General features: G+C 40.3%; 1 protein-coding gene across 3 annotated transcripts in view; it reads left to right on the top strand.

The window, feature by feature from the left end:
* The window catches only part of Pias1 (protein inhibitor of activated STAT 1), a 71,724-nt gene extending 48,993 nt beyond the window's left edge, over nt 1-22,731 (top strand). For 2 of the 3 annotated variants that reach the window (XM_090321781.1, XM_090321782.1), the window contains exons 8-14: nt 2,053-2,126; nt 4,196-4,356; nt 8,345-8,475; nt 9,820-10,000; nt 14,533-14,675; nt 15,937-15,974; nt 18,997-22,731. In XM_090321781.1, coding sequence (XP_090177907.1) covers nt 2,053-2,126; nt 4,196-4,356; nt 8,345-8,475; nt 9,820-10,000; nt 14,533-14,675; nt 15,937-15,974; nt 18,997-19,290 — 1,022 coding nt within the window. In that variant the 3' untranslated portion in view covers nt 19,291-22,731. Of the gene's footprint in view, nt 1-2,052; nt 2,127-4,195; nt 4,357-8,344; nt 8,476-9,819; nt 10,001-14,532; nt 14,676-15,936; nt 15,975-18,821; nt 18,972-18,996 lie in introns of those variants that run through there. The other variant, XM_090321783.1, reaches the window with a different exon arrangement.
* Nucleotides 22,732-24,419: the final 1,688 nt, after the last annotated feature.

The following is a 24,419-nucleotide window of genomic DNA, read 5'->3' as shown; positions in this document are numbered from 1 at the left end:
AATTAACTGGGCTTATAGCTTTAAGTGAGAATGTTTGCCTAGCAAGCATGGGTCAATCCCCAGTACTTCCAAAAAAAAAGAAAAAAGTGGGAATAGCCATGAAAGTAGAAATAATATTGCCTCCTGGTCTTGCCAGGCTCTGTCACTCAGGCCTGTAATCCTAGCTACTCAGGAGGCTAAGATCTGAGGATCATAGTTCAAAGCCAGCCTAGGCACTAAAGACCATGAGACTCTTATCTCCAATTAACCACTAGAAAACTGGAAGTGGCAATATGGCTCAAAGGGTCGGGCAGTAGCCTTGAGCTGAAGTGCTCAGAGACGACGCTGAAGCCCACAAGTGGGGCAGTTGCCTTGAGCTCAAGAGTTAAGGGACAGTGCTTAGGCCCAAAGTTCAAGCCCTACAACCAACAAATAAAAAAACAAAACAAAATGAAGGACCTGAAAGTATAGATTCCAGATTTGCCAGCAGCTCAGATAACTTGTTCATATATAAGTGTAGGATTCATATTATCTATTAGAGCCAGGTGTCAGTGGCTCATACCTGTAATCCTGTCTGCTCAGGAGACTTAAGATCTGAGGATCACATTTCAAGCCCTGTCTGGGCAGGAAAGTGTGTAAGACTTTGATCTCTCAGAAAAACAGAAGTGGGGCCCGTAGTGCTTGCCTAGCATGCGCGGAGCCTTGGGTTCGATTCCTTAGTACCACATACACAGAAAAAAGCCAGAAGTGGTGCTGTCGCTCAAGTGGTAGAGCACTAGCCTTGAGAAGGACAGTGCCCAGACCCTGAGTTCAAGCCCTAGGACTGGCAAAAAAGAAGTGGAGCAACTGTGGCTCAAGTGATAGTTTATGAGCCTGAGTTCAAACCCCAAGACTGGCACCACAAAGTTAGTAAAACTAGACTTTTTATATACAAATAATTTGACATTAGATTAATAGGTTTAATGTGTTTTATAATAAATATTATGAGATTTAAATTTTTATTTTAAAAAAATACTTTTTTTTTTTTTGCATACCAGTAATGGAGCTTGAATTTGGGCCTTGTCCTCTTTTTTTCCTTCCTTCCTTCTTTTCTTTCTTTCTCTTTTTTTTTTTTTGTCTCCAGCACCAGCCTAAAGCTTGCTGGGCCTTGTCCTCTTAGCTTTTTCACTCAAGGGTATCCCTCTACCACTTGAACCATACTTGCACTGGAAGAGGAACTTTTCTTGCCCCTAGGTTTTGAACAGAGATTCTTAGATCTTAGCTTCCTGAGTAGCTTGGATTGATTACAGGTAAGAAACATTGGTGCCTAGCTCAAAATTACTGATATAGTTAGTTGATATCTTTTCAAATACAAGAGTACACATAAACATTAGTCATATATATATATGTATATATATATATTTTTTTTTATTTTGGTCAGTTGTGGAGCTTGAACTCTGGGCCTGGGCCCTGTCTCTGAGCTCTTGAGCTCAAGGCTAGTGCTCCATCACTTGAGCCAAAGTGTCACTTCCGGTTTTCTGGTGATTAATTGGAGATAGGAGTCTCACAGGCTCAGATGGCATGAGTCACCTGCACCAGCTATAGTTTTATTTTGTTGTTGTTGTTGTTGTTGTTGTTGTTGTTTTGCCAGTCCTGGGCTTGAGCTCAGGGCCTGAGCACTGTCCTTGAACTTTCTCAAGGCTAGAGCTCTACCACTTGAGCCTCAGCACCACTTCCAGCTTTTTGCTATGTATGTGGTACCGAGGAGTTGAACCCGGGTCTTCGTGCATGCTAGGCAAGCACTCTACCACTAGGCCAAACTCCCTGTCCTGTTGTTGTTTTTTTTTAAAGAAAACCTTTATCATTATGAGAGTTAATGTCATTAATATCAACCCATTATACAGATTCCTTTTGTTACTATGGTGCAGTCTTTGTCAGCTATGTCATAGTTTTTGTTTGTTTGATTGATTAGGAGGAAATAATTGAGTATATTATTTTGATTTTACTTGTCTTCTATTTTAAGTAACTTTTTTTAATGTTGCATCATAATAAACTTGTTCAACTCTTTTGTTTTTTTTCTTGAATGAATTTCAGTTAAAGAGAAGTTAACTGCAGATCCGGACAGTGAAATAGCTACAACCAGCCTAAGGGTGTCTCTACTGTGTCCAGTAAGTGTTAACTAATGTTTGTTTTGAGGCTTTTTGCATATATTTATCCCTTTATGGGGGGTGAGGGAATGTCATTTGTGGGGCTTTAACTCAGGACCTAGACGCTGTCTCAGCTTCCTAAGTAGCTGGATTACAGGCAAGAGCTACTGGCTGAGGCTGAGAGTAATTTTTTTCCATATATTTTTATTGTAATTAATAGAAGGGTTACATTATATTCACCAGAGAGAGTAATTTTTTTTTTAGTGATATTAACAGGCTGGAATGTAGCTCAATGTCAAAGGTCTTACCTAGCAAGTGCGACATCCTGGGTTCAATCCCCAGTACCAAAACAGAAAAAAACAAATTCATTCGCGCCTCTCTCTGCCTCTCTCTGCCTCTCTCTGCCTCTCTCTCTGTCTCTCTCTCTGTCTCTCTCTCTGTCTCTCTCTCTCTCTGTGTGTCTCTCTCTCTCTCTGTGTCTCTCTCTATGTGTGTCTCTCTCTCTCTCTCTCTCTCTCTCTCTCTCTCTCTCTCTCTCTCTCTCTCTCTCTCTCTCTCTCCTTTCTCTCCTCTCTCTCCTCTCTCTCCTCTCTCTCCTCTCTCAAGTCTAAAAATATCTTTACAAAATTTGGCCAGGAGTGACGGTGACACATGCTTGCAATATCAAGTACTTAGGCTATAGAAATCAGATGAATCTCGTTCCAAGGCCTGCCATGAGTAAAAAGGAGAAGGGGAGAGGATAATGATATCAAAAAAATACATAACCAAAGCAGAAAGGGATGGGGACATATGCCTAGCATGCTAGAGTATCTGAATGCAAACCTTAGTACCAGATGGATGAATAGATTGATAGATTAGATAAGATGCATAATCCTTATTCTTAAAGACAGATAGGTTAGGTAGATAGATAAGATATAGAATCCTCACTCTTAAAACATACCTAATGTTGTATGCAGATGATTAATACCTTTCCTAGAGACAAAAGACATTGTTAATATTGGGTACCATAACAGTAATTGAGGGCGCCTAATGACAGTCAATTTCCTTGGTAAACAAGGCCCACTTCCCTCAGATTCTTAGTAGCCAAGAACCTTTTCCTTATTTCATCCATATCCTTTCCAGGCCTTCATACTTTTCTGGATAGTTGGTAAATAATAATGGGAAGTTTTCTAGGTAGTTGGCAAATAATATAGTTATTGAAAATGGAAATCTCAGCACATGGTGGGGAAGAAGCGTTTAAGGCAGGAAGACTGAATCAAAGACAGCTCTGTATTATATCATGAGTTCCAGGGTGAACTGGGCTTAAAGGTACATAAGTTTCGTACTGTATGGTCATTGTGCATTTTGAGGTTCCCACAGCAACAAGTACAGTAGGTCCTCCCCAGCACAAGTTCCCTGTGCAAGTCTGAGCACTGTCTACCTGGGACCAACTAGCTGCTTAAGGATGAAATGAAGTAGACTTCTCCATACATAGACAGACTTCCTGTGTCAACCAAACAGCAATTACAGGGCAGAGAAATCTCCTAACATGCTGGAGATGCTCAGGGCTATGATTGTTTGCTGATTGCCTGTGATGATGCCAGGGAATACACATACCTGCCACCTCTTCAGAACTGCCGATGTGCCACACATGGTGAGGAATGCGTGTCAAAACCTCAGAGATAAGCTGGAAGAATAAATAGTGTAACTGTGCATCTTGTAGTATTTAATAAGGCTTCCCCCCCCTTTCCCAATACAAGATAGTTTTTTACTATTTTTTACCCTCTGGAAAAATCCACGTAAGATATCAAAGGGGATTTTGCATACAGTTTCGAGGGTATTCAGGACTCCTTATCCAAAAGCCCATTTGTAGACAACAATAAATAACCCTTGTAGTTATCTTCTCCGGTCTGCAGTGTTTTCTCTTAGTTTTTTCTCTTGATTTTACCCTGTACATAGATTTCATTAAAAATGTATTCTTTCACCTTTATAAAAAGGTACAAAATGCTTTAAATCAGAATACGTATGCATAGTATCTCAGAAACTCTTTTTCAAAGCTTAAATTTTGAACAACAGTTGTCTAACTTTTACTTTTTCCCTCTCTTTTAAAGCTTGGTAAAATGCGGCTGACAATTCCATGTAGGGCCCTTACGTGTTCTCACCTGCAGTGTTTTGATGCAACGCTTTATATTCAAATGAATGAGAAAAAACCAACCTGGGTTTGTCCTGTCTGTGATAAGAAGGCACCGTATGAACACCTTATTATTGATGGGTATGTCACTGTTCTTCTGTATACCTCGAAATGACCATTTATTTTGGGTTGCTGTCTGTCAGCTTGGGAGGATGGGGGAATCTGGCTATATGGGAGTTTGAACCCAGGGCTTTGTGCTTGTTAGACACAAATCTCCTACCCCCAGCTATTTTTTAGAGTATGCTTAGGCTGGCCTGAACCACAGTCTTCCTATTCGTGCTTCCTCTGTAGCTGATTGACACATACACTCCACTGTACAGACCTAGCTTTTATTGGTTGAGATGGGGTTTTCATTAGCTTTTTGCAGGAGCTGGTCTTGAACCACTGTCCTGCCTATCTCCTTCACCCCAGGAGCTACGACTACAGGTATTAGTCACTAAGCCCAGCAGCCCCTGTACATGATGTTTTCTCAGTTAAATATTTGTAGAATTTCATTATCTTAAATTTAGCATTAGCTGGATACTGCAGGCTCACACTGGACTTAGCTACTCAGAAGGCAGCTGGGACCTGAAGGATCCTAGTTTGAAGCTGTCCCAGGCACAGAAGTCCAAGAGACTCCTGTCTCCAAATAAGTAGCAAAGTTCTAGATTGTGAGCATGACTCAAGTGGGAGCATCAGCTGTAAGCAAGAAAGCACAAAAATAAATAAAATTTTATATTGTCATTTTTATATTTCCATTTTTATATTTCCATGTTTAACTTCAGTGTTTAGAAAATACATGCCTTTTATTCTATGCCTTTTACCATTTAAAGCAGCAATGGTTTAAGTAGAGTAGGCATACACCTTTTCCTACTGAGTTCATCTATTTCTAGACTCACAGACCGTATTGGAGAAAACATGAAAGAACAAAATTCTGGTTAATCCAAGCTCATCAAAAATTGGGCTCTGAGCAATAAGGCAAGAGAAGGACACCCAAGGGATCCACATAGCAAAAGAAGAAATTAAACTATCCCTATTAGAAGGTGACATGGTCCTCTACCTGAGTGACCCAATAAGCTCCACTCCCAAACTCCTAGAATTAATAAAACACTTTAGCAAAGTGGCAGGATACAAAATTAACCTGCAAAACTCAGCAGCCTTCTTGTATGCCAACAATACACAAACAGAAGACAAAATCAAGAAAATGATCCCATTTGCAGTAGCCCCCAAAAGAATAAAATACTTAGGAATTAACTTAACCAAAGATGTAAAGGAATTCTTTAATGAAAACTATAAAAAGCCTAACGAAAGAAATTTAAAAGGACACCAGGAAATGGAAAGACATCCCATGCTCATGGGTAGGGAGAACCAATATAGTGAAAATGGCCATCCTGCCAAAATTGATATACAAGTTCAATGCAATCCCTATCAAAATCCCAAAGACATTCTTTACTGAAATAGAAAACATAATCCAAAGGTTCATATGGAACAAGAAAAGACCTAGAATAGCCAAAACAATTCTAGGCAAAAAGAGCAATGTAGGTGGTATTCCAATACTAGACTTCAAATTCTACTATAGAGCCATAATAACAAAAACAGCATGGTATTGGCACAAAAATACATCAGAAGATCAATGGAACAGAATAGAATATCCAGGAATAAAACCACATATCTACAGTCAACTTGTATTTGACAGGAGCCAAAGATATACAGTAGAACAAACACAGCCTGTTCAACTATTGGTGCTGGCAAAACTGGGCAGCCACATACAGAAAACTAAAAATTGACCCTAACCTTTTGCCATGTACAAGCATTAACTCAAAATGGATCAAAGACCTCAGTGTCAGACCCGAAACCTTGAAACTGCTACAGGATAGAGTTGGAGAGACACTGGAACTCAAAGGCACAGGCAAAAACTTCTGAACAGAATCCCAGGGTCACAACAGATTGGAGAGAGTTGATAAATGAGGACTACCTAAAAATAAAAAGTTTCTGCACAGATAAAAGCATAGCTACTAAAGTAGAAAGCCAACCAACTGGGAAAAAATATTTACCAATAATACATCAGACAAATGCTTAGTATCCAGTATCTACAGGGAACTCAAGAAACTAATCCCCCCCAAACCCAGCAAACCAATCACTAAATGGGCAAGGGAACTAAGAGAAACTGATATATCAAAAGAAGAGGTTAAAATGGCAGAAAAACATATGAGAAAATGCACATCTATGGTCATAAAGGAACTGCAAATAAAAACAACCCTAAGTTACCAACTTAGCCCAACAAGAATGGCCAAGATTTTGAACTCAATGAGAGATGCTGGTGGGGTTGTGGAGAAAAAGGAATCCTACTGCACTGCTGGTGGGATTGTAAGCAAGTTCAGCCACTCTGGAAAGCAGTGTGGAGGTTTCTTAAAGAACTGAAAATAGACCTTCCCTATGATCCCGCCATACACTCCTGGGCATCTATCCTGAACATTATAACCCAGGATATAATAAGGACACCTACTCTGCTATGTTCATCTCTGCACTATTCACAATAGCAGGCGATGAAAACAATCCAGATGCCCTACTGCAGATAAATGGATACAAAAAATGTGATGTGTGTGTGTGTGATATATAATATATGTGTATATGTATATACACACAATGGAATTCTACATAGCTAATAGACAAGATAAAATGATGGCATTCGCAGGGAAATGGATAAATCTAGAGCGAATCATGTTAAGTGAGAGAAGGAAAGAGCAAAGGAACAAAAGCTATATGGTATCCTTAATATGTGGCTATTAGATCCAAACAGTACAAGAGTGAGGATTCAATATTTGCATATCCAATGCTGTGGACATGGTATTGGAAATAGAAACACAATTACATAGACATAAAAATCTATGACTCTATAGACATAATGTTTTATTACATAGATTAATATGTATCTGACATATAAACCCTCAGCCTAATTTTAATTATGTTCTAAAATCTAAGTGCCAGTGATTGTATATAGAGATTCCCTTCTTGAATACTTGTTTGTTAAATATGCAATTTGAAATATGATGTAAAAATCAATGTTAATAAATTCTTTAATAAAAAATTGGGCTCTGAGCCAGGTGCAAGGTGGCTCACTCCTGTAATCCTAGCTACTCAGGAGACTGAGCTCTGAGGATCAAGGTTCAAAAGCCAGCTCTGACACAAAAGGACCTGAGACTCTTATCTCCAATTAACCTCTAGGAAACTTGGGAAGTGGGCTTGGCTTCAGAGTAGGGTGGTAGCCTTGAGCTGTTGAGCTCAGAGACAATGCCCAGGCCCAGGGGTAAGGCGGTAGCCTTGACCTGAAGGGCTCAGGGACAGCACCCAGGTCCCAGAGCCCAAGCCTCACAACTGACCAAAAAAAAAAACCAACATATACTTATGTAGCAGTTTAGAATGTGCAAAAAAGAATTAGTGTGCTAAGGGGCCAGGAGTTTGGCCTCGTGGTAGAGTGCTTGCCTACCATGCACAAAGACCTGGTTCAATTCCTGGATACCCCACATACATAGCAAAAAGCCAGAAGTGGTGCTGAGGCTCAAGTGGTAGAGCTCTAGCCTTGAGAAAGCCCAAGGACAGTGCTCAAGCTCTGAGCCCAAGCCCAGGACTGGCAAAAAAAAAAAAAAGAATTAGTGTGCTCAGAGAGATGACTGATAAATTTATTATATTGCAAATTTTGCTTTTTGAGGATGTTGTCATCTTTCTGCCTTTATTTTTCTTGAATATATTTGTTATCAATTTTTTTGTCATTTTTCATGGTAGTGTGATATTTTCTTACACAATGCATAACAATTTGGATAACTATTTTTACTTTTTAGCACTGTTTTGAAAGCAAATACACTTTTACCGATGGGTGCTTATTTGCTTGCTTGCTTGTTTTGAGGCAGGATATCACTACTTAGCTATCATTTTCTTCCTGTTTTAATTTACCAATTAGGCATGCACCATTATACCTGCTTTTCTTTTCTTTCCTTATACAGTTCATAAAAGATCTAAACGTTTGAACAAATATTTCTGATTTATTTTTCACTTCAAGTGTTATATCCTAAACATGCATTGTTTTTTACAGCTTATTTATGGAGATCCTGAAATACTGTACAGATTGTGATGAAATCCAGTTTAAGGAAGATGGCTCTTGGGCACCAATGAGATCAAAAAAGGAAGTACAGGAAGTTTCTGCCTCGTTCAATGGAGTTGATGGTAAGTGGGGCTTGTGCACAGGACAGGACATTGCTGCAGTAAGCCATGATTTTCCTTGTAAAATGCATGCTTGTGTGTGTGCTCCAGGACTGGTGCTTGAACTCAGCTTTTTCACTCATAGCTGGTGCTCTACCACTCGAGCTATACTTCCAGTTCTACCTATTGATTAATTGGAGATCAAGTCTCAAGGCTTAGTCGGCCTGGGCTGACTTCGAATCAAGATCCTCAGATCTCAGCTTCCTCATGAGTGATGATTATAGGTATATGCCACAGGGTGCTGGGCTTTTTTTAAAAAAAAAAAAAAATTACCTTTTATTATGCTGGGGATCGAACCAAGGATAATGTATAAATATGCTAGGGAAGTGCTCTACCACTTACCCCTAGCCCACAATACATATTTTTTTGTGTGTGTTTGTAGGTCATGGGGCTTGAACTCTGGGCCTGGGTGCTGTCCCAGAGCTCTTCAGCTAAAGACTACCACCCTACCCTTGAGCCACAGCCCCACTTCCCATTTTCTAGTGATTAATTGAAGATAAAAGTCTGCAGTTTTGTAGTGGCTTTGTTGTGTGCAAGCTGGCTTCTTAAAGTATTTATAGACACACAGTAAAAGGTGTATGTGTGTATGTGTGTGTGTCTGTGTCTGTGTGTCTGTGTCTCCGTCCATCCATCTGTGTCAATGTCCTAGAAATTCCAAAGGTAGGGCTGGGAGCATAGCCTAATGGTAGAGTGCTTGCTTTGAATACACGAAGCCCTGGGTTTGATCCCTGGGCTGGAAAAAGCCAGAAGTGACACTGTGGCCCAAGTGGCAGAATGCTAGCCTTGAGCAAAAAGGGTCTGAGGACGGTGCCAAGCCCAGAGTTCAAGCCCCAGAACTGGCCAAAAAAAAAAACCCTAAACATGTTTTTTTGTTTGTTCATTCGTTTTTGCCAGTCCTGGGCCTTGAATTCAGGGCCTGAACATTGTCCTTGGGCTTTCTCAAGGCTAGAGCTCTTCCACTTGAGCCACAGCACCACTTTAGGCCTTTTCTGTGTATGTGGTACCCGGGAATCAAACCTAGGGCTTCATGCATGCTAAGCAAGCACTCTACCACTAGGCTATGCTCCTGGTCCTAAAGGTGTTTTTTTATACTAACATATTTGCTATGTTTGTCAGGAACATAGATGAGTGTATATGACATATAGGCTGCCCTCAAATTACTTATATTACAAAGTTGACTAGTACAAAGTTGACATAAGGCATACATTTTTGATTTTCCCAACTCAGAATTATTTTTTAAGAAATCATGTAACAAGCAAGATGACAGACTTTTTTTTTTTTTTGGCTTCTGTTTTAATCACCACACAGGATGCTTGAGCTCCACATTGGAGCATCAGGCAGTGTCTCACAACCAGCCTTCAAATAAAAATAAGAAAGTAGAAGTGATTGACTTAACCATAGACAGTTCATCTGATGAGGAAGAGGAAGAACCTTCTGCCAAGAGAACCTGTCCTTCCCTATCTCCCACATCTCCGCTGAGCAATAAAGGGTAAGTGCTGTGACCTTTTGAAGATGTTCTGTGGAAGGAAAGGAAAAGTGATAGAAAGGATTTGTGATTAGAATAGATTGGGAACAGGTGGGAAAGTAATAGTAACCCACTGTCCGCCAATAACTAATGTCATTTTTTTAAACAAAAAGGTAATTTCTGTCAAAGTTTATTTGGTAGATAAAAGACCTGTCAAATTGTATTATGAAACTTTTTTGGATTGAATTTTTTCCAAGTGTGATATTCTTAAAGAATTACAGTAATGCATTAAAAATGGTGTGGAGCCAGGCATTAGTGGCTCATGTTTGTAATCCTAGCTAAATCTAAAGAAAGTCTGAAATCTAAAGATGACAGTTAGCAGGAAAGTCCATAGATTCCAATTAGTCACGGAAAAAGAAGTGGAACTGTGGTTCAGCTGGTACAGCACTAGCCTTGAGCAAAAGTTCATGGACAGTGCCCAGGTCCTGAGTTCAAGCACAGATAAGCAAAAAAGAAAAAAATGGGGCCAGGAGCTTGGCAATGTGGTAAAGTGCATGTCTAGCATGCATGAAGACACAAGTTTGATTTCTCATTACCACAGACATAGAAAAAGCTGGAACTGGAGCTGTGGCTCAGGTGGCAGAACTCTAGCCTTGAGAAAACCCAAGGACAGTGCTCAGGCCCTGAAGTTCAAGTCCCAGGACTGCCCTCCCCCCCCCCCCCCCCAAAAAAAAATGTGTGGCTATTCATCGTACCCAAGTATGATTTTCATAAGACGGCCCTTTTCAAACTTATTGAACACGTAATGAGTCAGGAGCAAGGCCTACTTGTTTCTAGTAAGTTCCCAGGTGATCCTGAAACTAAAATGGGGACATACCTACTGTAAAAGTAGCCCAAAGTTGAGTGCTACTATTGCAATGATGAGAAGACCTTATTTAGCTGTGTCAGGGTAAATGTGAGGCTAGCAAGGAAAGAAGTCAGAGATACTGAGGATTCAGCTCGTAGTTACACACTTGTTTGTTTCCCTTATTTCCCATTCACACTGGTAATAAGATACATTAGTTAAGCTTCAACATCAAGCCACTCATAGTTCCTTTTGTAGCTAATAAAACAACCTTCTTTAAGCAATATTTCAGGAAAGCATGTAAAGAAGAAAAGGAAAGGTTATGAATAGTTATGCTTTCTGGGTTCAACAGGGAAGTTAACATATCTATGCTTAGAGTCAAATCATTTCCAGTGTTGACTGGCACAGTGAGACTGGGAGATCCTAGAGTATTTCATCTCAGCCTGTATATAGGCAGACATAAAGACATTAGGCAGCATCAGTGTTGTAAACACTGCACTAATCCTGCTCTGTGAACATTTCCACCTTGATGGCTGCTACTGTGCAAAGCTTTTCTTATTACTGTGCCAACTTATTTAAGTAGGAAAAAAGTGCCAGATCACCTGAAACTTAACATTGTTAGAATAAGTATTTTTAAAAAAGTGTAATCCAAGGGGCCAGGAGTTTGGCCTAGTGGTTCAAGTGCTTGCCTAGCATGCATGAAGACCCGGGTTCGATTCCTCAGTACCACATACACAGAAAAAAGCCAGAAGTGGTGCTGAGGCTCAAGTGGTAGAGCTCTAGCCTTGAGAAAGTCCAAGGACAGTGCTCAGGCCCTGAGCTCAAGCCCAGGACTGGCCAAAAAAAAAAAAAAAAAGTGTAATCCAAGATGACTTGATTGGTTGGTTTCTGCAGCACTAGAGCTGGGATTCCTGGAAGCCTCAGGAACTGTATCATACATTCCCAGCTCTCAGATACTTATACATCTGTATGACCAAATGCATCATTAGCCATCTGGGTTCCACATCCATTGATTTAACTAACCACAGATTGAAAGTATTTGGAAAAAATGATTGTGTCTGTGCTGAACATGTACGGACTCATTTTTTTCTTGTTATTCTCTCAAGCAGTGTAGTATAACAAAGATTGACATAGCATTTAGAATGCATTGGCTCTTATAAGTAATCTTACAAGATGGATGCTTTGGTGGCATACCAATGCTGTGACATTCTATGTAAAGAAAGGACACTGGAACATTGTTGGATTTTGGTATCCAAAGAGATTCTAGCACTAATCTGCGGCAGAGACTGAGAGATACCTGTATTACCATATTCTTGATGCTGTAATTATACTAAAAGATATTTCCCAAGATTCTGAGTATGTAAGAACTTTGAGATTAAATGCATTGCTATTTTTATCTTTTACTCTAATAAATATATGTAAACAATGCAACTTTTTCCTTCAGGAAAATTTTTGTTTAGAAATCTAATATCTCTTCTTTGAATATTTACTTTGCTGTTTCTCCAAAATAGCACTGTTTATTATGTTTGGAAAATTACATTAGATTCATTAACTACTTCCTGAGTGTCCTAGTAACTAATTGACCCAGGTCATGTTTTGTAAATACCAAATCTTTTTCTCCCTATTTTTAGCAAGTCTGAAGGTTTATAGCGTTCATAGGAGGAGAAGAAAACATTAATATGCTGTTGGCCATTTTACAGAGATGACTAGCCAGTAACTGGAACCTAAGCACAGCTATTATGTAAAAGCACTGCATTTCAAAACATCAAAAAACAGAAAGAAAAGCAGTCCTCCAGGAATTAGAAAGAAGCAAATGGCACTAAAGTGAAAAGCATTTTGTTGTTTCCAGCCATTGAATGTTTAGTTTATCTGGGAATGACATATTGGGCTGGGGATAGAATGATTGCCTAGCAAGTTCGAGGTCTGAGTTCAGACCCAGGTACTGCCAAAAGTAAAGGAAAAAGAAAAATTTCTGGGCCAGGAATGTGGCCTAGTGCCTGCCTTGCGTGCACAAAGACCCAAGTTCATTTCCTCCGTAACACATACATAGAAAAGCCAGAAGTGGTGCTGTGGCTTACGTGTGGCAGAGCGGTAGCCTTGAGACAAAAGCCCAAGGACAGTGCTCAGGCCCTGAGCATTGGCAAAAAATATCCTGTTATTTGGTAAAACAATCTTATGTAATGCCTGCTGCTTTGTCACTACCACTTAAGCCATGCCTTCAGTTGTGGCTTATTGCTGATTAGTTGGAGATCGAGTTTTTCAGATCTGTCCATCAGTGTGTCTTTGAATCTTGATCTTCAAATTTCAGTTTTCTGAGAAACTAGGGTTATAGATAAGAGCCACTGATATCTGCATATCTGCTCTCCTTTCTTCCTTCCTTGTTTTTTTGTTTGTTTGTTTTTGATTTTTTTGCCAATCCTGGGCTTGGGCTCAGGGCTTGAGCACTGTCCTTGAACTTTCTCAAGGCTAGCACTCTACCACTTGAGCCTCAGTACCACTTCCAGCTTTTTGCTATGTATGTGGTACCGAGGAATCGAACCCTGGTCTTCATAATGCTAGGCAAACACTCTACCACTAGGCCAAACTCCCGGTCCCCCTTCCTTGTTTTTTTATTTGTTTGTTTGTTTTTCCTTTCGGTTGGTATTGTCCCTGAGCTTTTTAGCTCAAGGCTACTACCCTACCCCTTGAGCCACAGCACCAATTCCAGTTTTCTGGTGGTTAATTGGATATGAATCTCAGAACTTTAGTGCTTGGGCTGGCTTTGAACCTCAATCCTCAGATCTCAGCTTCCTGGGTAGCTAGGATTACAGACATGAGCCACAGTCCCTGGCTTCTGTCCTTTCTTTTCTGTGGTTTGTATATGTTAGTCTTTGATATGGTAGTAATAACATGGAGCACATATGTTTCCCTTAGGACTGTCATTCTGTCATTCCTTTTCTTTTTAGAGTTATTATCTTTGTCTTTTCCTTTTTTTCTTAATTTTCAATTAGAAAAAAAAGTTTTCTTTCTGTATGCTCATGTTCTTTCAGCTATATGACTCTTAAAAACTCTCTACCTGCTTATTTTGGAGTATTTTTGCTTCCTTCAGCATGCCTTTTTAAAATGTTAGTGACTGCTTATGCCTATAATCCTACCTACTTAGGAGTCTAAGATCTGAGAATCGAGTTTCAAAGCAGGAAAGTCCCTGATAGTTTAATCTCCAGTAAAGTACTCAGAAAAATCCATAACTAGTAAGGTGGTTTAAGTGGTGGAGCACTAGCCTTGAGCACAAAGAGGCTCAAAGACAGCACCAAGCCCTGAGTTCAAACCCTAGGACTGGCAAAAAGAAAAAGAAAAAAAATGTTGATGACTATGCTGTTCACTGCTTAGATTGCCTCATTCTTCTAACCTTGTCTGCATATGTTACTAGTCAACCCTCTAGGGCTCATTTTGAAAAGGTTACAGAAATTCCTTCACTGGTATCCTCATACTGCTCTTCACTGGGCTTTCTCCTGTTTTCTGAGTGGACGTACTGACATTCCAAAGATAGTCTAAATGCAAATGGCTTATGCCCATTCAAATCTTCCTGTATCCTCTACAAGATGCTGCTGTGTAAATTAGTTTTTAATAACTATAGGTAGTCTAGTTATATTTTGTTTTGATTTCCATCTGAGTTGTAACTCCTTTGTTAAAGTGACTCATGAAAGTTATGCAAACATTTTCTTCCACACAGCATTTTAAGTCTTCCACATCAAGCATCTCCAGTATCCCGTACCCCCAGCCTTCCTGCTGTAGACACAAGCTACATCAACACCTCCCTAATCCAAGACTACAGGCATCCTTTCCACATGACACCCATGCCTTATGACTTACAAGGTGAGTCACTGGTTCTCTTTTGTCATATATATTGATGGACACCTTTGATCTGTTGTCTCATTGGGTAAGTCTAAGGAAGATTTGGAAGTTGAGAAAACAGTGCTTTGGTTCTAGGTAATTGAAAGAAGTAATATACTGTGGCCATAAAAACTGACCCAGCTCCTTTATCAGCCAATGTTTTACTACCAGTTCTAAAACTAGAATAATGAACTTTTGGTTTTGTGAATTTTGCAAGTTAGTTTTGGATAACTTCCAATATGTAGCTTTCAGTTTTGATGTTTTTGAACATTATTTTTTGATCCCTGATTCTAATGGCAGCAGGCATTTGTAGTGATGAATTTATTTATTTATTTATTTTTGTGGGAGGTACTGGTAGTAGGCCTTAAACTCAGAACCTCGTGTTCTTTTTTTTTTCCCCAATCAGTCCTGGGCTTGAGCTCACGGTCTGAGCACTGTCGTTGGGTTTTCTCAAGACTAGAGCTCAACAGCACCACTCTGGCTTTTTTCTGTGTATGAGGTACCAAGGAATGGAACCTGAGTCTTCGTGCATGCTAGGCAAGCACTCTACCACCAAGCCAAACTCCTGGCCCCAGGCCTTGTGTTCTTACTTGGCTTTCTCACTCAAGACTAATGCTCCACCACTGGAACCACAACACTATTTCCAGTTTTGTTTTGTTTGGGGGGGCTAGTTTATTGGAGATAATAGTCTCTCAAGCCGGGCACCGGTGGCTCATGCCTGTAATCCTGGCTACTCAGGAGGCTGAGACCTGGAGGATTGAAGTTCAAAACCAGCCCAGTCAGGGAAGTCCAAGAAACAAGAAACTCTTCTTTTTAATTAACCACCAGAAAGCTGGAAGTGATGCTATGGCTCCATGTGGCAGAGTGCTAGCTTTGAGAGAAAAAGTTCAAGGACAGGGCTCTTGCTCAGCCATTTGTTGAGCCATAGCACCACTTCTGCCTTTTTCTGAGTAGTTTATTAGAGTTAAGAGTTTCATGGACTTTCCTGCCCCAGGAACAGCTTCAAACCTGATCCTCAGATCTTAATCTCCTGAGTAGGTAGGATTACCTATGTGAGCCACCTGCACCAGGCTTACTTTAGCCAGCTTCACAGGAAGACGGAAGTAATGTTCCATCTTTTACAAATATGAGTCCTATATATACTTTGGATATGCTCAAGCATTGGGAAGGATCTTTCTTCCTTTGCTGGTTTTGTTGGCTTATTTGCTTGTTTCTAAATTGAAATATTTTTTCTCTCCCACAGGATTAGATTTCTTTCCTTTCTTATCAGGAGACAATCAGGTATGTTATATCAAAAAGTTTGTTTTAACTGTATATTTTAACTTTTAAAGTATATAGTATGTCACCAAAAGAAAGAATTTCCCTGAAAGAACAGTGAACATGCTACTATTGCTGTGGCTTTAAGAACTTAAGTAAAAAGCTCTGGTTTCGGCAGTGCCTTAGTATGTAGTAAAATAGTCTTTATCTCTTGGTTTCCATCACTGTTTCATAAAGAATCATTACAGTGAGTTAGGTTGGCTCATGAGTTTCTTAGCCCTCTATAGTTCTGTACGCTAAAATGTCATTTGATCAAGAAGAAAGCCATTGTATGATGGTGCTCTCAAGATTATGTCTACCCTAAGGCATCCTAGGTGTTGTGTTACTAGCAGAATACCTTGCTCACATGTGTGCTGACCGACAGCATGGCACATACAGTATGTGCAGTCCACAGTCCTGATGACTTAAACTTGAAAAGGGTTACATGGGCAGCCTCACATGTCTCACGTTTACTGCATCTTTGGAGCGCGTCATGTTCTCTTGTGCCTGATTTAATTTTGTATTACTTTGTTTGTCGTGGCCCCTAAATGTACAAAATCCATTGTGAATGTTGGCAAATTAGGTGACTGAACTGCAAGAAATTTAAATGATTAAGGACGATGAAGGTGGAAATCAGTGATTGCCTTGCTTTCCTGTCAGGTTTGTTCCAAACTTAAAGAACAAAGAACCAATTAGCAGAAGCTTATAACGGACTTTTTTTTTTTTTTCATTGAAGTTAAGACTAACCAAAATTTGAAGCCAGGCATAGTGTTGCATGCCTGTAATTTTAGGTATTCAGAAAGCTGAGATCCCAAGGATGTCAGTTTCAGGCCAGCCTGGCGTAAGAGAAAATAGAAGTTCAAAAGACCTCTTATCACCAGAAAAGCCTGTGTGTGGTGGTGTATACCTTCCATCCCAACTATAGCAGGAAGCGTAAGTAGAAGATGTCCAAGTTGGCCTGGATTAAAAAAATGAGATGCTAGGATAAAAATACCTAGAGCAAAAAGGGCCCAGAATATGACTCAAGTGGTACGTATCTTAGCAAGCACAAAGCTCTGCGTTCAAACCCTAGCACTATCAGAATAGAAGGCCTGGGTGGCAGAAGCTCAGTCCTCTCTCCAGATGCAGATAGTGACCCAGTGAAACAGGTTTGTTCAGTGGCTGGTAGAAAAGGCTGGACACACCCCGGGTGTTGAATTTACTGCTAGCTCTGGGTGGTGTCAACAGTGTGCTGTGAGCACAGGCATGAAGCAGCTGAAGCAGTTTTAGAAAGGATATTAGGTGTAGGAAAAGGACAGATTCTGCAAACAGTGCCTGAAAGGACTTTCATCCACAGGGATGCTGAGTGCCAAGGTTGGGGGATTTAAGAGTAGGTACCCTGAAACCCTTTGGGACCCACACAATGAGGGTCCATGGCCCTGCGGCCATAAGCAGTTCCATACTGCAGGAGCAGCAGTAAGACATTATCCAGCTCCTCTTCCAAGACACCTGCCCAGATTCTGTGCAGGAAGATAGAGAATGGTTTAGAGAATGACATATTTTGCAAGACTTGGCTTGTTGTTGATGATATTTTAGCAAATCTTCCTTGTACTGGTGATCTTCATCCCAGTACCAGAGCGATGTTTTTTCCTTCAAAGATCAAGGATTTCTAAAACTTTTCAGCCCTGTTATCTGAGGAGAACCATTGTTAGGCCTGTGTTTCAACTAAAGAAGAGCCTAAGAAACCAGGCACTGGTGGTTCACACCTGTAATCCTAGCTATTCAAGAGGCTGAGATCTGAGGATTGGGGCTGGAAGCCAATGGGAACTTCGGGGACAAGAAAGTATTGGGGGGCCAGGAGTTTGGCCTAGTGGTAGAGTGCTTGCCTAGCATGCATGAAGACCCGGGTTCTATTCCTTGGTACCACATACGTAGCAAAAAGCCAGAAGTAGTGCTGTGGCTCAAGTGGTAGAGCCCTAGCCTTGAGAAAATCCAGGGACAGTGCTCAAGCCCTGAGCCCAAGCCCAGGACTGGGAAAAAAAAAAAAAAAGAAAGTCTGTTGGAGGGGGGCAGGAGTTTGGCCTAGAGGTAGAGTGCCTGCCCAGCATGCATAAAGACCCAGGTTCGATTCCTTGGTACTACATATATAGAAAAAGCCAGAAGTTGTTCTGTGGTTCAATAGACTATTTTCAGATCTTAACAAGTTTCCTCAAAATTTGAAACATGACCCCACCACCAGGAGGTGTGCCTTAGTAGACAAAAATGTCCATGGGTGCACCGTATGCTTATAGGCAAATCAGATGACTGAAGGAGGAAAGACACCTCAGAAAGAGCCTTAGGCCGAGTCCCCAGGAAGAACCACTGCTAGGCTGTTATCTCAACTCTAACCCCTGCCCCAGAGGAGCATGATAGGGTATCAATTAGTTGTGCCTTAGTTTTTTAACAAAAACTTTTTTTTTCCCCAGTCCTAGGGCTTAAACTCTGGACCTGAGTACTGTCCTTGGATACTTTTTGCTCAAGGCTAACACTCTGCCATTTGAGCCACAGCACCACTTCTGACTTTTTCTGTGTATGTAGTACTGAGGAATCAAACCCAGGGCTTCATGCATAGTAGGCAAGCACTCTATCACGTGAGCTATAGCTCCACTTCCAGCTTTTTGGTAGCTAATTGGAGATTCGGGAGTTTCTCTGAATCACAGTCCTCAGCTCTCAGCCTCTTAGGTTGGTAGAATGACAGGTGTAAGCCATGAGTTTCTGACTGAATTATCTTTACTACTGTTTCTGAGCATATCTGAGTATATTAGAAATTCGAGAAATGCATGAAGAACAGACTAAAAAGTACTTTTTTTCCAGTTTCAGATACAAAATGTCTCTCAGGACCGGTAATGTAGTCATTACATAAGGCTATTTGCTTTTGCACAAATGCCTTGAGTGTTTTGGAGATACCCAGGATGTGTTCAAATGTGCTCCTTGTTCTCTTGTTGGGGTGAGTGTAGTAAGTGTGTTATGTCTCTGGTCTCCACCCTAGCATTACAACACCTCCTTGCTTGCCGCGGCGGCAGCAGCAGTGTCTGATGATCAAGACCTCCTGCACTCGTCGCGGTTCTTCCCATATACCTCCTCACAGATGTTTCTCGACCAGTTAAGTGCAGGAGGCAGCACTTCTCTGCCAAACACCAATGGGAGCAGCAGCGGCAGCAACAGCAGCCTCGTGTCTTCCAACAGCCTGAGGGAGAGCCACGGCCATGCCGTGGCCAACAGGAGCAGCGCAGACACAGCGTCCATCTTTGGCATCATACCAGACATCATCTCCTTGGACTGACTCCCTGCCCTGCTGCTCCCACCCCATCCCAGATTAAATGAACTTGGCAGAAAGAAGAGAACTGTGTGCTCTGATTTACCTTATTCTGTTTAGAAAAAGTACACGTATGGGTTTTTTTTTTTCCTTTTTTTAGGGAAAAAAAATTAAAAGAAATGTACAGAGAACAAAACTATATTTTCAGTTTTACTTTTGTATATAAATCTAAGACTGCCTGTCTGATAAAACACTTGTTTAAAAAAAAAAAGGAAAGAAAAGAAAAAAGAAGCACCACAAACCACCTTCAGTTGTGTTTTTAGTTTATCATTTCTGGATTCTGAAGATTGTTTTCATCATATGTCCTATTGTTTGGTTTTATTTTGCTTCAGTGGCATTATTTTATTTGCAGTAACAGAAAAGGAGTTGCATGTGTGACATTTTAAAGTGTGGGCTTTGTTGTGGGGAGGGGTTGGGAGGGATAGTTTGATTTCTATTTTTTAAAAGCAACAGACTTGGACTCTGTGTGTGCACATTTCATCCAGCCTTAAGTTATAACTCTTCTGTCCCACTGCATTCTCTGTGTTTCCACACACACACACACGTGTGTGTGTGTGTGTGTGTGTGTGTGTGTGTGTGTGTGTGTGTGTGTGTGTTTCTGTCATCCCTGTCCTCTTGTCCTGAGTTTGCATTCAGTTAATATATCAGTTGCCTGCTTCTCTCAGTGCTTTGAAGGTCTGGAACTCGAGTCTGAGCATCCTTTATCAGCTATACAATTCTCCATCTCCATATTCTCTGTTGCGTGCTGTGTACCCCAAGAACACCTCTCAAGAGATATTGGAGGAAATCTGTCTGGGTAAGAAGTATGGCTTACCAACTTACACTTTAGTTCTTGATTCTAAATCTGGGTTGCCAGTATTGTATACTTAAACCAAGTCTGTGAATACCTATTTTGGGGGCCACAGGGTAACAAGCTGTCATGTAAGACCTTCATACCAAAGTAAGATATGAAAATAACTTTGAGAGCTCTCAGAAAGGAAGACAGTGTGATCCAAAAGGTAAATCCTATTGGAAAATGCAGGGCACCGTACATGTGGATCTGTAGAAATCTGTTTGATAAACAGTTGTAATTCAAAATGTGTTTGAACCTTAGTTTATTCTCTGCTTCTGTGTGCACTTATTTTCCTAACCTTGTTTATTTTTCCTTTCGCCTTTTAATGACAAGCATGACATAGGAAAGTCATTTTTTTAATTCACAGAACAGTCTGATCTCTTAATAGTGGAACATGTAAATATATTGAAAACTTTTTCAAGAGTTGAATAGAGGTTAATAGGCAGGATGAGTATTCTCCTGTGTTCCAAAACCTCATCAGAGAGGTTCTCAGGTGTGGAAAATAGATTTCAGTTGACTGAGTACAGATTTAACAGAAGAGAGTAAGGATTATCTGCCAGTTTTCCAGACTGGATTTTTTTAATATTACAGCTGTTAATGTCCTCAGAGTTGACAAAGGACCACCTTGATGTATACGTGTATTGTTTCTGTATTGGTACCAAAATGACCTGTTTCAATCCAGGTAGAACTCAAGATGGCTATATCTCCAATTGTATGTGAAATTGACAGTTCACATGACTGTGTGACATCCTAAAATAGTATCTTTATACACATCTCTGCTATGAAATTGTTGACTTGAATTTTGAAAGTGTCAGTGTGGCTGTGTGTGTGTGTGTGTAGGTGTATTTATAAACAAGTATGTGTGAATGACAAGTGAACTACATAGTCTTCCCCTATGCATGTGTGTTCCACACATACATGGCTGGGTTAGAGTCACAGAACAATTTGCAATAAAACAAGTTCATTGTCAGTTAAAACAAGAAATAGTTAAGTTTTTACATAAATCTGGTGTTACAATAAGTAAATACTTTAATTTTTTTTCAATTAGGCTAATTCAAATAGCAGAATTTGTATCTAAATTTGAACTAGGGTAGACATGACTAAAATTGTTTGGGACATTGTTTCTGATGTCACATTTCAATAGAAAACATTTCTATTGACTCAGCTACTTAAGAAAAATAGGGTTGTTTTTTTTTTCCTGCCATCGTTAGTGGTCTCAGAATCTTGCTGATAACTGTGTGTAATGCAGAGTTACTAACCCTTTCAATGATTGAGTTGAAAACCTATCCCTCTCCTGTCTTCAATCCAGTTTTGAAGCACTTAATTTTCTTCTGCATCCCTGCCTTTTTAGGGGCCTAAAAGAAGAGGAGAATAGGGAGCAATATATACCTGTTTGGGGCTCTGGTCATGTTCCATGGGAGAATTAGCCATTTTGGTTCTTTCCATTTTGTGAGGTGTTGTTTCCTTCATTTGTTGACGCACTAGAATGTCCGATTTGGTAAGTGGTTCATCTTTCTGTTGGTCCCGTCAGTATCAGTCGTGCACTACATCTTTTGTGAGCTTTAGAAATGCACGTAGTCACTTCATCTCTCTCTTACCTTAGGCCTCCCCCCGCCCCCCATCTGTGGCAACACTTTTGTGCTGCTATTTGTACAGAGCGGTTATCCGAATCTAAGCAAGTGGCAAGTGGCCCTTTCCTTGGTCTTTTATAACCGCGCATATTTGTGTTTCTCTACAGTATTGTGTGTATGTGTATGCATGTGTGTGTAAGTCAATATGCACACATCTTTGATAAAATAGCTGTTTGACTAGCAGGGTTGAAGTGGCTTTTAAATACTATGTGGGCATTATTAGACATCTTTTGTAAAAAAAAAAAAAAAATCCAAAGCTTAACCATGCCACGCTTGATTAACTTATTTTGAGCATTAAATTTTTTCTATTAGACATTATCACAATTTTACATTACTGACTTAAGATTTGCATATGTGTCTAAAAAAAAGTGGTTTCTCGATAGATTTTTTTTTTTCCTTTGAAACAAGTGAGTAGAATTCATTATATGCCCCAATTGTAAATTTATACATGTGGGAAGAATGTTTTTAAGACAATTTCAATTTTAAATACATAAAACTTTTAGGTTCTTCAGAACTTTCTAAAGCACATCTGAATTTATTTTAGTAAGAATTTAGTTTTTATCAGTACATGTTCAATTCTGTTTTTTTTTAAAAATTTAAATACAAAGCTTACGTTTCAGAAAGAGGGAGGGTGAGTAACTGGTGGTCCCAGAGTGTGCTGCTGTTTAACAAAGGGGGAAGTGTATATAAACAGATATCAAAGCTATCATAAATTCCACGAACTTAAATCTGTGATTCATTGCCTTAAAACTTTCTCTCTTAGAATTTCCGTACCGCATGCCAAACAAGTAAAATGGCTTTTAAAAATGTATAGTAGACCAATGTCAGTTTGTATAAAAGTACCAAGTGAAAATATTTATTACATGCATTGGAAAAAAATGTTTACTTATTGAATGTTACCTGTTTATGTAGAGCTCTTTAGATGTAATAAAAGAAAAGCCTTCAGTTACTTTGTCTTCTGTAAACTAGTACTGCTGGGTATACAAGGGCAATTCTTACAGAAAAGTGCTACAACCTGCACTGCAAAGAGCCTCTTTTATCCCGATCTCCAAGCCTGACAACTAACTAATGCTACTTTAAGACAGGTAATAAACCCTTATTGAAATAAGGCTAGTTCTATAATGAACTACTGCCTCAGTCCATTTGGTGGTTTTAAATCTGTCCAATGTTTGCAGTTGTCAAACTAAGAGGCCTCTTTCTTTCTTGTAAACAGCCCCAGGTGCTACATAAACCAGTTGGAATTTCAGGAACGAATTTGAAACAAGGAGTGGAAGCTTAAAAGCCTCACGGGACAGAACTCTTCCATCCACCTAATGCCCATTACTAGGATAGGGCTTCTGGAAGAGTCTGAGTTTTGCTGGGGGGGCCTTGCAATGGCTCTTGTTATTAGGGAAGTTAGCAAAGAGTTTTGGGGGAAAGCCCAGCACTTCCTTGTCTGTCCTATATACCTCATTGGATCTATTATTTGTTGAATCTTTGGTGTTCCACATTGGCTGGGTAGGGCATGCTTTTCCTGGTAATCCGTGATGGAAGGGTCTGGACCCCTTCCCTGGGAGGCCAAGACCTACCCTGCCCTCAGGAGAAGTTAGTGGCCATTCAAGCATGCTCTAACTCCTTCCTGGGTTCCATGGTTCCCACAGCAGCATAGATATTCTGCATTTCTGTTTGTTTTGAGACAGAGCCTCACTGTAACCTGGTGTGACGGCTTCAGCCTTCCAAGTGCTAATATTAACAGTTGTGCACCACCATACCTGGTCTGTTTCTGCATTCTTGAAGGCCAGGGAATCTTACTTCTTATCCTATATAACCTGTGGACCCAAACCCCCGGCTGGTAAGTTGCAACCACTCATAGTGTACAGCTGCCAGGTGTTCCTCCTCGATCCTCTTACAGTATTACTACTGGGGAGATGGGAGCCATCGGCCAGAGTACGGTCCTCCATTTTTTCAGGACCTACCTGCTTGTTCTAAAGCCACATTGTACTGAGGTAGCTGAACTGAGACTGCTCCCCCTGTCTTTTTCACAGTGCCCAGCCCTTATAAAAGGTGTCTTATACCTCCAAAAAACATCTTCCTATTATTTGCCTTTCTGCCTCTACCACTAAGGTACTATTAGACACATTACAGGCTGATGAGACATGAAAGGATGGAAATCTTGGCACTAGGAGCTCTGACCCTGCAAATGCTGGTCTGATGCTTGACCTAACAGCTGAGCTGATAGTAATAGTGGACCACAATTTGACACACCGTGGAATACCTCGGCTGCTTGGAAGCTTTAAGGGAGAATTCTCTGGGGAACATTTTCAGGGCTGAAGCGAAGGCCTTTGTGAAGATGATTGGTCCCATCCTGTTCAGAATGTCTTAACTTCACTCATTAGAGTTTTTAACTCTGCTGTTTACGAAGAATATCCTAAATTATGTAACTGATGGAGATGAAAAGAAAAAAACTTGTTTTGGTGCTGGTACTGGGATTTGAACTCGGGGCCTCATGCTATCACTTGGCTTTTTTTGCTCAAGGCTGGCACCTCTACCTCTTGAGCCATACCATCCACTTCTGAAAGTAAGAACTTGTAACTGGGTCTGTGGTGTTACAAGAAACGTAGTAAGCGGGTGGTTTTGCTCTTTTTAGTGGCTTT

The sequence above is a fragment of the Megascapheus bottae genome, chromosome 30, assembly GCF_031878675.1.
Source record: "Megascapheus bottae isolate mThoBot1 chromosome 30, mThoBot2.hap1, whole genome shotgun sequence".
Taxonomy (NCBI): Eukaryota; Metazoa; Chordata; class Mammalia; order Rodentia; family Geomyidae; genus Megascapheus; species Megascapheus bottae.
The sequence above is the reverse complement of the archived record's forward strand: the minus strand, read 5'-3'. Positions and strand labels throughout refer to the sequence as shown.